General features: G+C 30.2%; 3 protein-coding genes across 5 annotated transcripts in view; 2 read left to right on the top strand and 1 right to left on the bottom strand.

Annotated features, from left to right (window-relative positions):
- LOC108694751 overlaps positions 1-4,345 on the top strand; it is a 14,858-nt gene extending 10,513 nt beyond the window's left edge. The window contains exon 4 of the mRNA XM_018204411.1: positions 4,292-4,345. Coding sequence (XP_018059900.1) covers positions 4,292-4,345 — 54 coding nt within the window. The remainder of the gene's footprint in view (positions 1-4,291) is intronic.
- Positions 1-6,009, bottom strand: part of LOC108694750 — a 12,071-nt gene extending 6,062 nt beyond the window's left edge. Inside the window, exons 1-3 of the mRNA XM_018204410.1 lie at positions 5,854-6,009; positions 2,042-2,301; positions 144-244 (exon numbers count right to left, since the gene is read on the bottom strand). Coding sequence (XP_018059899.1) covers positions 144-244; positions 2,042-2,297 — 357 coding nt within the window. The 5' untranslated portion in view covers positions 2,298-2,301; positions 5,854-6,009. The remainder of the gene's footprint in view (positions 1-143; positions 245-2,041; positions 2,302-5,853) is intronic.
- A 3,826-nt stretch (positions 6,010-9,835) lies between these two features.
- LOC108694721 (phospholipid scramblase 1-like) overlaps positions 9,836-12,237 on the top strand; it is a 7,535-nt gene continuing 5,133 nt past the window's right edge. The window contains exons 1-3 of one of the 3 annotated variants that reach the window (XM_018204362.1): positions 9,836-9,921; positions 11,281-11,481; positions 11,599-11,691. In XM_018204362.1, the coding sequence (XP_018059851.1) occupies positions 11,385-11,481; positions 11,599-11,691 (190 nt within the window). In that variant the 5' untranslated portion in view covers positions 9,836-9,921; positions 11,281-11,384. Of the gene's footprint in view, positions 9,922-11,227; positions 11,482-11,598; positions 11,692-12,237 lie in introns of all 3 variants that reach the window. The other 2 variants (XM_018204361.1, XM_018204363.1) reach the window with 2 other exon arrangements.

Below are 12,237 nucleotides of genomic sequence, written 5' to 3'. Positions count from 1 at the left end.
CTCTCTCTCTCTCTCTCTCTCTCTCTCTCTCTCTCTCTCTCTCTCTCTCTCTCTCTCTCTCTCTCGCTCTTTTATTCCATTAACTAAATTACATAATTTATCCGAAGGTAGAACACTCGGCACTAACGAATTGATTAGTTCACCTGCTCAGGTAGAGTCTCCAAATAATCGAGCAGTGCTCTTTCGAGTAGCTTATTGTTCATGCCCTGGAGACCCTCTCCTACTGTTTCCAGTTGACCGTTGTCTAAAATTACGATAAAAATAATTGATAATTAAGGGGGAAACTATTTACTGTAACAGATCAAAGAAATCAACTTTGAAGAAAACAATTTAACAAGACCTTTTTGAAGGAGGGGAAGGCACACTTTATAGTTTAGCCCAAATAGAACAACAAGTATCGTATCACCAAGTATCGTGACTTTGTTGTTCTCTTTGAGAGATTAAGTGTTCAATGTTGGATATTTCAGCTACAAGTATCATGAAAATTCTTCAAAAAATTTAAACACTTTTTTTCGAAACTACTTTCTTCGGATTGGCGATTAGAACATAATTTAATTTAACTTAATCGATCGATCAATTCTTATAAAAATTTAATACTAATACTAATTAATTATTTTTAGTATTAAAAATATTATTAACAATACTTCCCAAGCAGAAGAACAAGTCACCATAACGTCTAAACGATATTAAAATGAATCGGAAATGATGAAAAATGAACTTTTAATAATCATTTTGGGATCATTTTGACATCATTTTGATATCATAATGACTTGTTGTTCTGTTTGGGTTACAATACTCAAAATAAGTGATTAATTAGCTAGTATTAATATGAGAATACCTCTTTACATCCCCCAAAAATTTATTTTGATGTAACCAATAATTTTTTTTTATTCATAAAGCTCATCTTTTTATCAGAACTGTTAAGTAGCATTTAGTAGCAAGCCGTAAATATTAACTTATGTCCATATAATCAGTAAGTTTTGTACAATGATTTCAATGCTTTTGTAATGATCGGATGCATGTAACTTATGCTATAAGCGTAAAGTTAAATCAAATTTAACTTTTACAGCAAGTGGCAGCACGTAAATCATTGTATTAAACTTATTTATGATTGCCTTTATGCAGACACTTATGCATTATCACAATTGTTTATAGTAAATTTCTTCTTTACAATAGGGCTGTGCGATGAAGAACTCGGTTTCGAACTCAATTCGTAATCGATTCAAGTAATCGTCATACAGAACAACATATTTCGATATCGTAACTCGGTTGAAGTAATCGTTACATTGAAACAACTAATTTGATATTGTTACTCAATTCACGATATTCTGAAAAATGAATGCTCTAGAATCGCATACATTCGTATCGTATTGAATAAGACGTATTAATCGCAAGATTAATATTCGATTTAAGAAGTTTTATCGTGATTGGAGCAGACAATTTATTATGTTAGAAGAGCCTAAAGTTTTTTACATTATAATTATTATACGTATTATTAACGTTCTTTTATAATTACATAGAATCCGATTAATTATTAATTTAATTATTTCTTTAATAATAAAAAAATGTTAGCAACATACATAAGAATTATATGTAATATTAAAATGTAATACGATGAAATGCAAACACGATAAAATCTTCTTAAATCGAATATTAATCGCGTATTAATCTTGCAACTCACCTTATTCAATATGATACGAATATATGCGATTCTAGATCATTCATTTTTCAGAATATCGTGAATTGAGTAACAATATCAAATCAATTGTTTCAATGTAACGATTATTTCAATCGAGTTACGTACCGAAATATACGTTCTGTATAACGATTATTTAAATCGATTTTACAATCCGAGTACGAAACTGAGTTCTTCATCGCACAGCCCTATTTTACAATACATATTCAATACGATATACAATACGACAGAAAAGTCCAATATAATACAGAGATCTAATACGAAATTTATATACGTATACCGAAAGTTTATTCTTCCTCACTCCTTCTCGGAGTCTAAAAAAGAAATTGTTCCTCGAAATCTTACCGCTAGGTAGGAACTCAATCTCCTCAGTGTCCCCGTCGTAATAGCGGTCGAACTTCCGAATATTGTTACCATCATGGTATTTAAATGAGTGCAGGTCGTTGTAATACTCCGGCGAATCCGTCTCGTCCAGGGATCTTTTCTGCTTCCGCAGATTGTTCCTGAGGAGCTCATCATGGAATTGTCGAGCCGCGGGAACCAGCGTGATCGCGCCGGTTCCCAGAATCAACAGCGGCAAGATCCATCGTGGCAATGCCATTGTGCTAGTCAGCAGAAACGTAATTGTGTTTAATGCGCGAAAGAAACATTGAGAAAAAAATTGGAAACACATGTATGTTATCTTTTTTTCTCTCATTTGACACTTTTTTTTTGTATTTAACACATAACTTAAAAGTATACACAGATTAACATAACATTTTAGTAAAAAGATTATTTTGTATAAAAGAATATGAATTACAAAAAAAGAATTTGAGAAAACAAATTTGTCATTTGTAAAACAAAATATTGTATAAATAATAGAGATGTACAGAAAGTATATTATTATTATTAATTTAATATTAAAAATTTTTAAAATCAATTATGTATAATAATATAAGATATGGATTTAAAAAATTAGAAAAGTATGTCAATTTATTAATAACAATTTCGATTATCAAGTAATGTCTCACTACAATCGACAAGTTCATTTTTTTCAAAAAAAATTTTTTAATTTTTTAAATTTTATATTTCTCTGCGTCAGTCGATTTTCTGTATTTAATGCTGTATTAATCTGTCTTCAATCTTATAATCAATGTTGGATAATAATGGGAAGGGAGATTGTACCTTTAATTTTTTCATTAACGAAAACCATATCTTAGTGATCTTACATATCATCTTTATAAATTTCGGAAAATTTATTATAATTTTTTTTTCAATACTATCTAAACATTCTAAAAAATATGAATGTGGATTTATCATCATAAGTGTTTTAAATATAATTCTCACCATGTTAGTATAAATACCAATAGGGTGTGGATTCGACACCATGGATTTTTTTTGAATAGTATTATATGTATAATTCACATTATGATTATGTCAACAGCAACACGATAAGGCATGGGGGATTATGAACATATGGGTTCCGCATGATACCAAATATACATTCATATTTCTTATGGCGAATTTGATTGAACGCATTTCTTTTTCTCATTTTATTGATCCCTAATCGGTTGATATTACCATGATAATCTTCGAAATTGGATAATTTGTGTAATAGAGATGAAACTCAAGCAGAACAAATCACGATAATGTCAAAATGACATTAAAATGAATCGGAAATGATGAGAAAAATGACTTTTAATGATCATTTTAGAGTCATTTTGACATTATTTTGATATCATAATGATTTATTCTTCTGCTTGGAAATGCAGCGGCCACTTCAGATCTAACAAAAGGATGATGCAATCAAAACGGAAATGACAAAGCGCCCCTTCAGGCACTGGGCGTCTGCGACTACGACGCGCGTTCAAACAAATGAAGGGACTATAAATTGTGCAATGCAAATGCATAGTTCAAGCCAGCCATGCTTTTTAAAAATATAATCGAGGTGACGTAACATCCGAAACGAGACGAAACACGTCCGATCTACCATAATATGAATTTATACATATAATATCATGATTCAAAATCCACGATGTCCACACCCTGTTAGTCTCATGAGACTTTTATTGGATGCACTAGTACACACTGCATATTAAAGCCGTTATACACTGATTTATCCTGAATGTAAAAGTGAAATGCAAATATTTCGATTATAAAGTATTTTTTTCAATACTATCTAAACATCCTAAAAGAATGTGGATTTTTTATCATCATAAGTATTTTAAATAAAATTCCCACCCTGTTGGTATTAATATAAATACCAACGCAGAGGGTGTGGATTCAACACCATGGATTTTGAATCATGGTATTACATATTTTACCTAACAGCATAATAAAATGTATTGAGTATTTCACTGCTTAACCAATTTCAGTGTTTATAATAAATACATATATTTACATCAATTTGTGTACAGTGGCTTTAATGTATAACATACATCAGTGCGCACTGAATCAAATTCGCTGTTAGAGTGAATAAAAAAAATAAGCTCCTCGATTCGACTTTACGCTCGATGCCGTCAGATGCTTGTATTCTATATCGTAATAAATATATATAGATATATTGACATCTATTTTGCATACTGTGTATCGAGCTAATATCGATTTTGTTAATAGGGTAACGAAGTCCTTCGCGCGGATGAAGACGTATCGAGGAAATCTATGATGTAACGTCAAGACAAGTCCAGAGATCGGAATAGCCCTTCGTGAAAATCCGATATTCATAGAAAAAAACTCATTGAACTTAATATCAAAACTCATTGAATTTAAAATTGAATAGAAAGTAACAGTTAGATTATAAAAAGTAATTAAAAAGGAAGAAAGGAAATTGTAAAAGAATAGTTCTCTCATATATCTTGTAATTAAAAGTCAGAATAAAATTAAATAAAACGAGTTGAATAAGAATATTGTAATAAGACGATAAATGGGGCATAAATTGAATACAAATTACATTGCGCAGCAAACGTCCTTTCCTTCAGGATCGATAAACATAAAGAAACATAAAGAAACGTTTCGTAAAGAAATAAACATAAATTATAACATAATCGTAACGCTTGTAAATTTTTCAAATTTGCAAGAACGATGTTTTTATTTTGTTGACAAAAACTGACATTAACGAAAACTGGCGTCTTAAACAAAAGGGAATCAAGTTACCAGATGGTTGTAACGTGAAACTCGATTGAATTTCGTGTGCTTACTGCACGTGTTTGCCAGCGTACGTTTTGTAATCGGCGAACAACGACCTTGATTGTTGATATCTTACTTTGTAAATTCTTGTAAACGAATCCGGGATCCGGTTCCGGAATCGGAGTGAATTACGACGTGTCGGTCTGACTGCGACAGGACGATTCTACATGCGGCTATGTGTCGCAGGTGAGATTTACAATTACAGAACACAATAATTTACATTATTATTAATTAAAAATCTGGTGGATTGTCGCAAATAGATTAAAAAATTATTATGACATCAAAATGGTTCTAAAATGATTATTAAAAATTATTTTTTGATTCGATTATTTATTTTATTGTTATAATAACTTATTTTGTTGTTATAATAACATGTTGTTTTGCTTGGGATTCCAGGTGAACCCAAGTAGAACAACAACTAATCATCAAAATGACATTAAAATGAATCGGAAATGACTTTGAATGATCATTTTGACATCATTTTGATATCATAATAACTTGTTCTGTTTGGGTCCCAAGAATTATACATCAACTCAAAATGACTTTATTTCGATGTCATGAAAATCAAAATGATGATTTTTTTGTTACAAAATTTGATTGTTTATTAACGTTAAGAATAAAAAGTCATTTTGTTTTTTTTTTGTTGACTTCTATGAATTCTTTGGGACAGAGTTATCATAAAGTTGTAATGATATCACAGGACGTCATCATGACGTCATCATTAAATAGTTAAAAAACTTATGTAAATGACAAACATGATCATGATGATATCTTTATAATATTATTATGACTTTTCTGTATTTTTTTACTTGACATATGTCGCAACTGGATGAGAAGCAAGTTGCAGAAATCAAAGTAGAGACCAAATTGATTATGTGGACGCCGAGATTCTAATCAACACGGCGTAGGAAACAAAGCTAACTTAACTTAATTAACAGAATTTGACAAACTGGTGGATAATACGTAATGACATGCGGAGAGGCACGATGTACCTGATTAATTTAATCTCTCATCCACGTGACACTCTTCAAGATAAACAGGCTAATGTGCAGTTCTTCCCTTTTTCTCTCTTTTCTTCTCTTCTACGTCGTAACGTTGTCGACGATGCTCCGAGTGTGCATGCAAATCCCGACCTGCTCTTTCACGACCTGGAGAACCGTCAATGGCGGCTGCTTTTATATAGGCCGACGGATCGATAGAATCGCGCATGGAATTCATTGCTGTCGGTGGCGGCAGCGGCGGCAACAGCAACAGCATCATCAGTAGCAGCAACAAGTAAAAGACAGATGGGGTGCGGAAATCCAATCCGTGAGAGGATTAATTCAAGCAGAACGACGAGTCACATTATAAACGTCAAAATAATATCAAAATGAATCGTGACTGATCGAAAAGTATACATTTTTAATCAGCGTTTTGGAGCATTTTGATGTCATTCTGATGATTTTTTCTGTTTGTGAAAATTCAGATACCAGACTGAAAATTTCAATGGCTCCTTTTCATCACTTATTTTCTCGAACTGGATGACTCGAGGAATGTTTTCCGATCCTTTGGGATGCGAACCCCGCCTTCCAGGGCTGTCATTGACGTATACGGCGCCTTTGTGCAAAAAGTATTTTGCTGTCCTTAATATTTTTCTATAATGAAAACGGCTTTATGTATAAATCAAATTTGTTAAATAAAGAGCGTGAAAAATAAAATTAAACACAAGATATTTTATAAAGATTGTTTTTCACAATAATACGTTATCTGCGGAGTAAACTTAATATAAGAATTGTAAGAAATTGACCAGTCACAGTCGAATGTGAGACGAATAATCGACTGTAATTGGTCAATTTATTACTCTTACTTCTTACATCAAGTTTACTCCGCGTATTGTAGATGACGCATAAGACTTACCTTGCGTAATCTTCCATGCTACTTATTTAGCAAATTTAATTAATATTTCTATTTACCAATCTTTTAAATAAACTACTTTTTAAATAGGTGACAATATGAATTTTTAACTTTTCTAATAATATACTGAAAATGACAATTTCAGTATATGTTGAAAATGGACGGGAGAATCAGATTTTCTGATTAAATTTATTAGAATTCTAATTAAGATAGTTGAAATTCTGGTATATATAATTCCTAGGAAAATCTATTAGAATTCTTATTTTTACCAGAATAATTATATCAATCAGAATTCTAGTTTTCTTATTTCGATTAGAAATAAATCTACTAGAATTCTAGTAGATTTAATCAGAAAATTCTTATTCGTTCATTTTCCACTAGAATTATTGTTTAATCCAATCAAACTATTTTTCTCAGTGTAGCTGAAGCTTCATAAAATATAGCAAACCTTTTATTGCTTCAGATTAACCCAGGTAGAATACAGAGTCATAATTAAGTCATAATGAATCATAGGATGTGGTCATAACGTTATTTCATATTTAAAAATGAACTTAAGTGATAAATAAGATCATAATGATGTCGTTATAATGCTGGAAAAAGACCCAAGCAGACCCAGTCACGTCACATTAAAATGAAAATGATTGAAAAATGATCATTTTGGAGTCATTTTGATATCATTTTTATATCATAATGACTTGTTGTTCTACTTAGGGAGTCTGGTTGGAATTCTTGTTGAAATTGAAATTTTCTGGTTGAATCTTAATTCTAGTCTATCTGTTTTTTTCTTCAAATGCTATTTCAGCGCGTAGGCGCCTCTCTTTCATTACTTTTGCGCGCACATTGATCGTACAATATATATATGGGGACCTACAATTTAAATACCAATTTCGAATGGCAATTTTTGGTAGGTAAGTTTTCTGGGCAAGTATACTACTCGATGGTTTGCCATTGCGAGAGGAGCTATGAGTATATTGAAAATTTTTCAGTTCTGCTTGGGATCGAACCCGGGATTTCTAGTATATCAGATCAGTCTATCTGGGATAATCAAAAAGAATCTGATTGACATGATTTTCTGATAGATGAATCTGGTTAGATTAATTGGAATTCCGATTGAAAATGAAGAAATCAGAATTTTATGGTTGTTCATTTTTAGCTAGAAATTTTTCTTAATATATTATTGCGACTTGTACTTGAGAAGCAGCAACATCTATTTAATCGAAAATAGAATTTTTTCTCTGAATTAGGATTAAGATTTTCTAATTAACAATTTGAAATATGATTATGCAGAAGATCGAGATTGCGATGAGAAATAAATAAAAAATTAATCAGTCGCAATTCCGAATATGTAAATAAATACTAAACGGTTCAATTAGTGTGGATCGCCACGAGCATTTTGAACCCGGATCATCTCGGGTCCTCTTGAGTAAGAAAAGCTGCAGGAGAGAAATAATAGGCGACATAACATCTCTTTAATTCTTAAGCACAACCTGGGACTTTGCAGTACCATCATGGTTAAGAATTACGCGAGACCATTCGTTTTATAGACTAATGAAAGTCGAGACTTTGTCTTCCATGTTTTTGTTATGCGTTTTTCTCATGTAATGTACGAGCCTTGTCCATCTGCAGCGTGACGAGCGTATTTCTACATTTATAATTTTCATAAAAATATACTTTCGCCTTTTCAATGCATATCATCGCTGAAAAAAATTTTTTTCTATTTGTGATTAGAATTGTATAAATTGATTAGAATTGATAAAATAATTATGGAAGAATTATAAGAAAAATACATGATTCTGGCACCAAAAACGTCTTATTGTATTATTGTAATATTATTATAGTTATAGTTATAGTATAGTTATAGTATAGTTAGTAATAATAATAATAATTGTATTTACAGTTTTATATAAAAAAAATATATATATATGTGATTGTTCTGCACTACTATAATTTTATAATTTTTGAGAGTAATAATAGAACTATAAAATTTAGTTTTGTTAGTTATATTAGTAATAATGTAATTATTTTTATAAATAATAAAAATATTTTATATGTAAATATATTTTTATATTGTATTACTACTAACATTATAATAATCATAATTATGAAAATCCTAATTATTTAACCATTATCAGTATAATAAATGCCGAAAACTTTCCTCTAGCAATAAATATTGTATGTCGCGTGAGATCCAGGAATAAAAATACAACGCAAATGGGATATACATGACGCAAATGGAACGTATGATTCGTTTTACAAAATTAATCGTAGTAGACAGAAAGAGAGTACATATTCAAGCAGAACAACAAATCACGATAATGTTAAAATGGCGTTAAAATGAATCGAAAATGATTGAAAAATGACTTTTAATGATCATTTTGGAATCATTTTGACACTTGATATCATGATTTGTGGTTCTACATTTGGGTGTAGACTCATTAATTAATTTACATTAATTAATCCGCGAAAAGTCGAGAGAGAAAGCGAAGAAAAGAGTTTTCGGAATTTCATTCAGGAAATATTGATTATCGTCGCGGAATTGCCCGGTCATTGGAATGCGCTGTCTGCCAGTGCATAATTCTTCGACAGCAATCGCGCGGAAACCTTTTATAGCGAGAATAATGCGAAGATTATTTCATAATTTACTTATATTTCAGAATTTACAACCTGTATACACGCATGCATAAATGCATTACACTATTTTCGAATCAGAGATTTATAGTATAGTTTTCTTGCAGCTGCACTCGATTAATTATACTTCTTCACGAGTTAAACAAGATATTAAATAATTATATCTAGATAGTTTTATGTTTGAACACAATTTGACTATTTCTTGAAGTTAAGAATCAAAAAATAAAGTCATTTTGATTTTTTTTTTAAATGTCGAATTCTGTATTTTGCGAGCGTTCGTCAACGGCGCAATCTTTGCGTTTAGATCAGCGCTTTTGTTACGGATATTATCGATAACTATATCGCGATATCATTTATCCGCAAGATAAAATTGTCGGGCGATACCGAGAGAAGATAGACAGATAAACATTCAAGTACGAATGATCGGACAGTCTTTCCTCGGTGGTTAACGCGGATTCGTCAACCGCCCTTCGGAAGAAGATTTCCTTATTTTAACCGAGCAAGTGTGTCATCCTTATAGAAAAATTTGATACTGGAAGGTAATGATTAAGTACTTATTTTTAATATTAAAAGCATTGTCGTTTTAATACTTTCAATACTTCAAATTCAATAATTAAAAGCATTAACTCAACTAGGACAACTAGGATAATAAAATCAAGATAAGATAAAATTAAAGTTACTTTAGAAAAAAATCATAATGATAAAATACATTCTCGATTATGATTTTGTGAATTCTTGATGTAACAATGATTTTTATGGGACTTTTTAACTAAAAAATCATATAAATATCATTAATGTCAAGAATTCATTACAAAATCATTATCAGAAGTAAATTTTTTATACATGAATATGTAAAAATATGTATAAGCATGCATAAACATGTATAAATATTTATAAACATATATATAATTATATATGAAATATATTTATACATGTTCATCCATCTTTCTTTCTTTCTAAAAAGTCTTTGTAAAATGTAATAGAAATGTAATAGAGAAATGTAATTTTAATGTAATAGAAATAATAATAATAATAATAATGTGAAAAAATTAAAAATAATTAAAAGAATAATTTTCGCACTATTTGTTTTAGAAAAAAATCAAGTTTGGAGAAATGTAAAAAAATTCTTATATATAAAATTATACATAATTGTGTATAAGTAATTTTTTTTTACATTTCTTCGAACTTAATTTTTTCTAAATGCGAAAATTATCCCTTTAATTATTTTTGATGTTTCTGCATCATTATTATTATTTTTATTATACTAAAAAATAATTTTACAAAAGAAAGATGTATGAATATGTATATATGGACATATTTCATACATAATTATATGTATATATATGTATATATTTATGTGTCTTTATATATATAATATTTATACATATTCACGCAAAAAAATTTTTTATCGGAAAAGTGTATCGCATACAACATCATTATATTATAGATTCTTTTTATAATTTTGATATTATTATGCTTTTATGTTCCACCTAGAGGATATCAAAAGTGTTTTCAATATTCAAAATAAAAATCAATCGCTATCCAAGTCAAGAAAAAGTCAAGAAAAATGACTATTATATTTTATTTATCATAAAAGTCAAAATAATGATTATTTACAAAATTTACCCAAGCAGAAACAGCAAATCACGATAACGTCAAAATGACATTAAAATGAATTTTAATGAATGAATTTTAATCGAAAATGACTTTTAATGATCATTTTGGAGCCATTTTGACATCATTTTGATATCATAATGACTTGTTCTACTTGAATGTTTATTGACATTAAGAAATAAAGTCATTTCAATTTTTTATTGGCTTTTGTATTCCTTGGGTATCTTCCAGTATATTCAATTGACCAGTAAATTGGATTTCTGCAAGGGTGAAAGAAATTGCAGGTGAAGATATCAGACCTTCTCTCTCTATCTCGACTGTCTTTCCGCGTGATCATCCCTCTTCTCCGCTCGTCGGAAACGGTAAACTAAATCTTCTTCACTCCACGATGATGCGGTATACGGAAGCGGATCCAATGGCGGAGCGGAGTTACGCGCAGCAGCTCAACGACACATCGGCGAACAACGGCGAACAACAAGCGAACGGTATCAGACAAAGATATCGCACGTTTTATCGCGCGGAGGACATTTCTTTTTTTTTGCGCAATTTTTTTTCAGAATCAACTATAAATCATCATTTTTCTCTTTTTACTCTTTTTTTAGGTCCGCCAGCGACAAACGTGGCGACCCAGACAATGGAGTTACAGGAGAACGTTCCAATCATTCACGCGAATCCCATCACGATTCAGCCGGGAGGTGAATACACTATTTCCCCTTAATTAATAATGAAACCCCAAGGAGCACATTAAAATCAACAGAAAATCAAAATGACTTTCTCTTGACGTCATGAAAGTCAAAATAAATTTTCTGTTACGAAATTTGACTACTTATTAATATTAAAAAAAAAATATATAAAGTTTTGACTTTTTGTTGTTGACTTTGTGTATTCCTTAATTAGAACGATATCATTAATGGCCGCAATAAAATGTAATTTGTCCCTCCTTTTTTTTTGTGCATTGCGTAAATAAAAACAGAAAATTAAATTATGATAATTTATTTAAATTAATTATTAATTAATTTATTTAAATTAATTAATTGAATCACTAATATATAAAAAAAATAGAGCTAAACAAAGAAAACTGCGCAAAATAAATAAACGTTTTTCTTTTTTTTTCATGTAATACAATTGTTGCGTTACAGCAAAAACAATTTTCCTTATAGTTATTGAGAAAATAACTTTTTAACTTATTAAAATATTTAATGTGTAAAACTATTATTCCGATTATATTCTCTATGATAATT

Source organism: Atta colombica, unplaced genomic scaffold (genome assembly GCF_001594045.1).
Source record: "Atta colombica isolate Treedump-2 unplaced genomic scaffold, Acol1.0 scaffold123, whole genome shotgun sequence".
Classification (NCBI taxonomy): Eukaryota; Metazoa; Arthropoda; class Insecta; order Hymenoptera; family Formicidae; genus Atta; species Atta colombica.
Note: the sequence above shows the minus strand (reverse complement) of the source record. Positions and strands in the feature narration are given on the sequence as shown.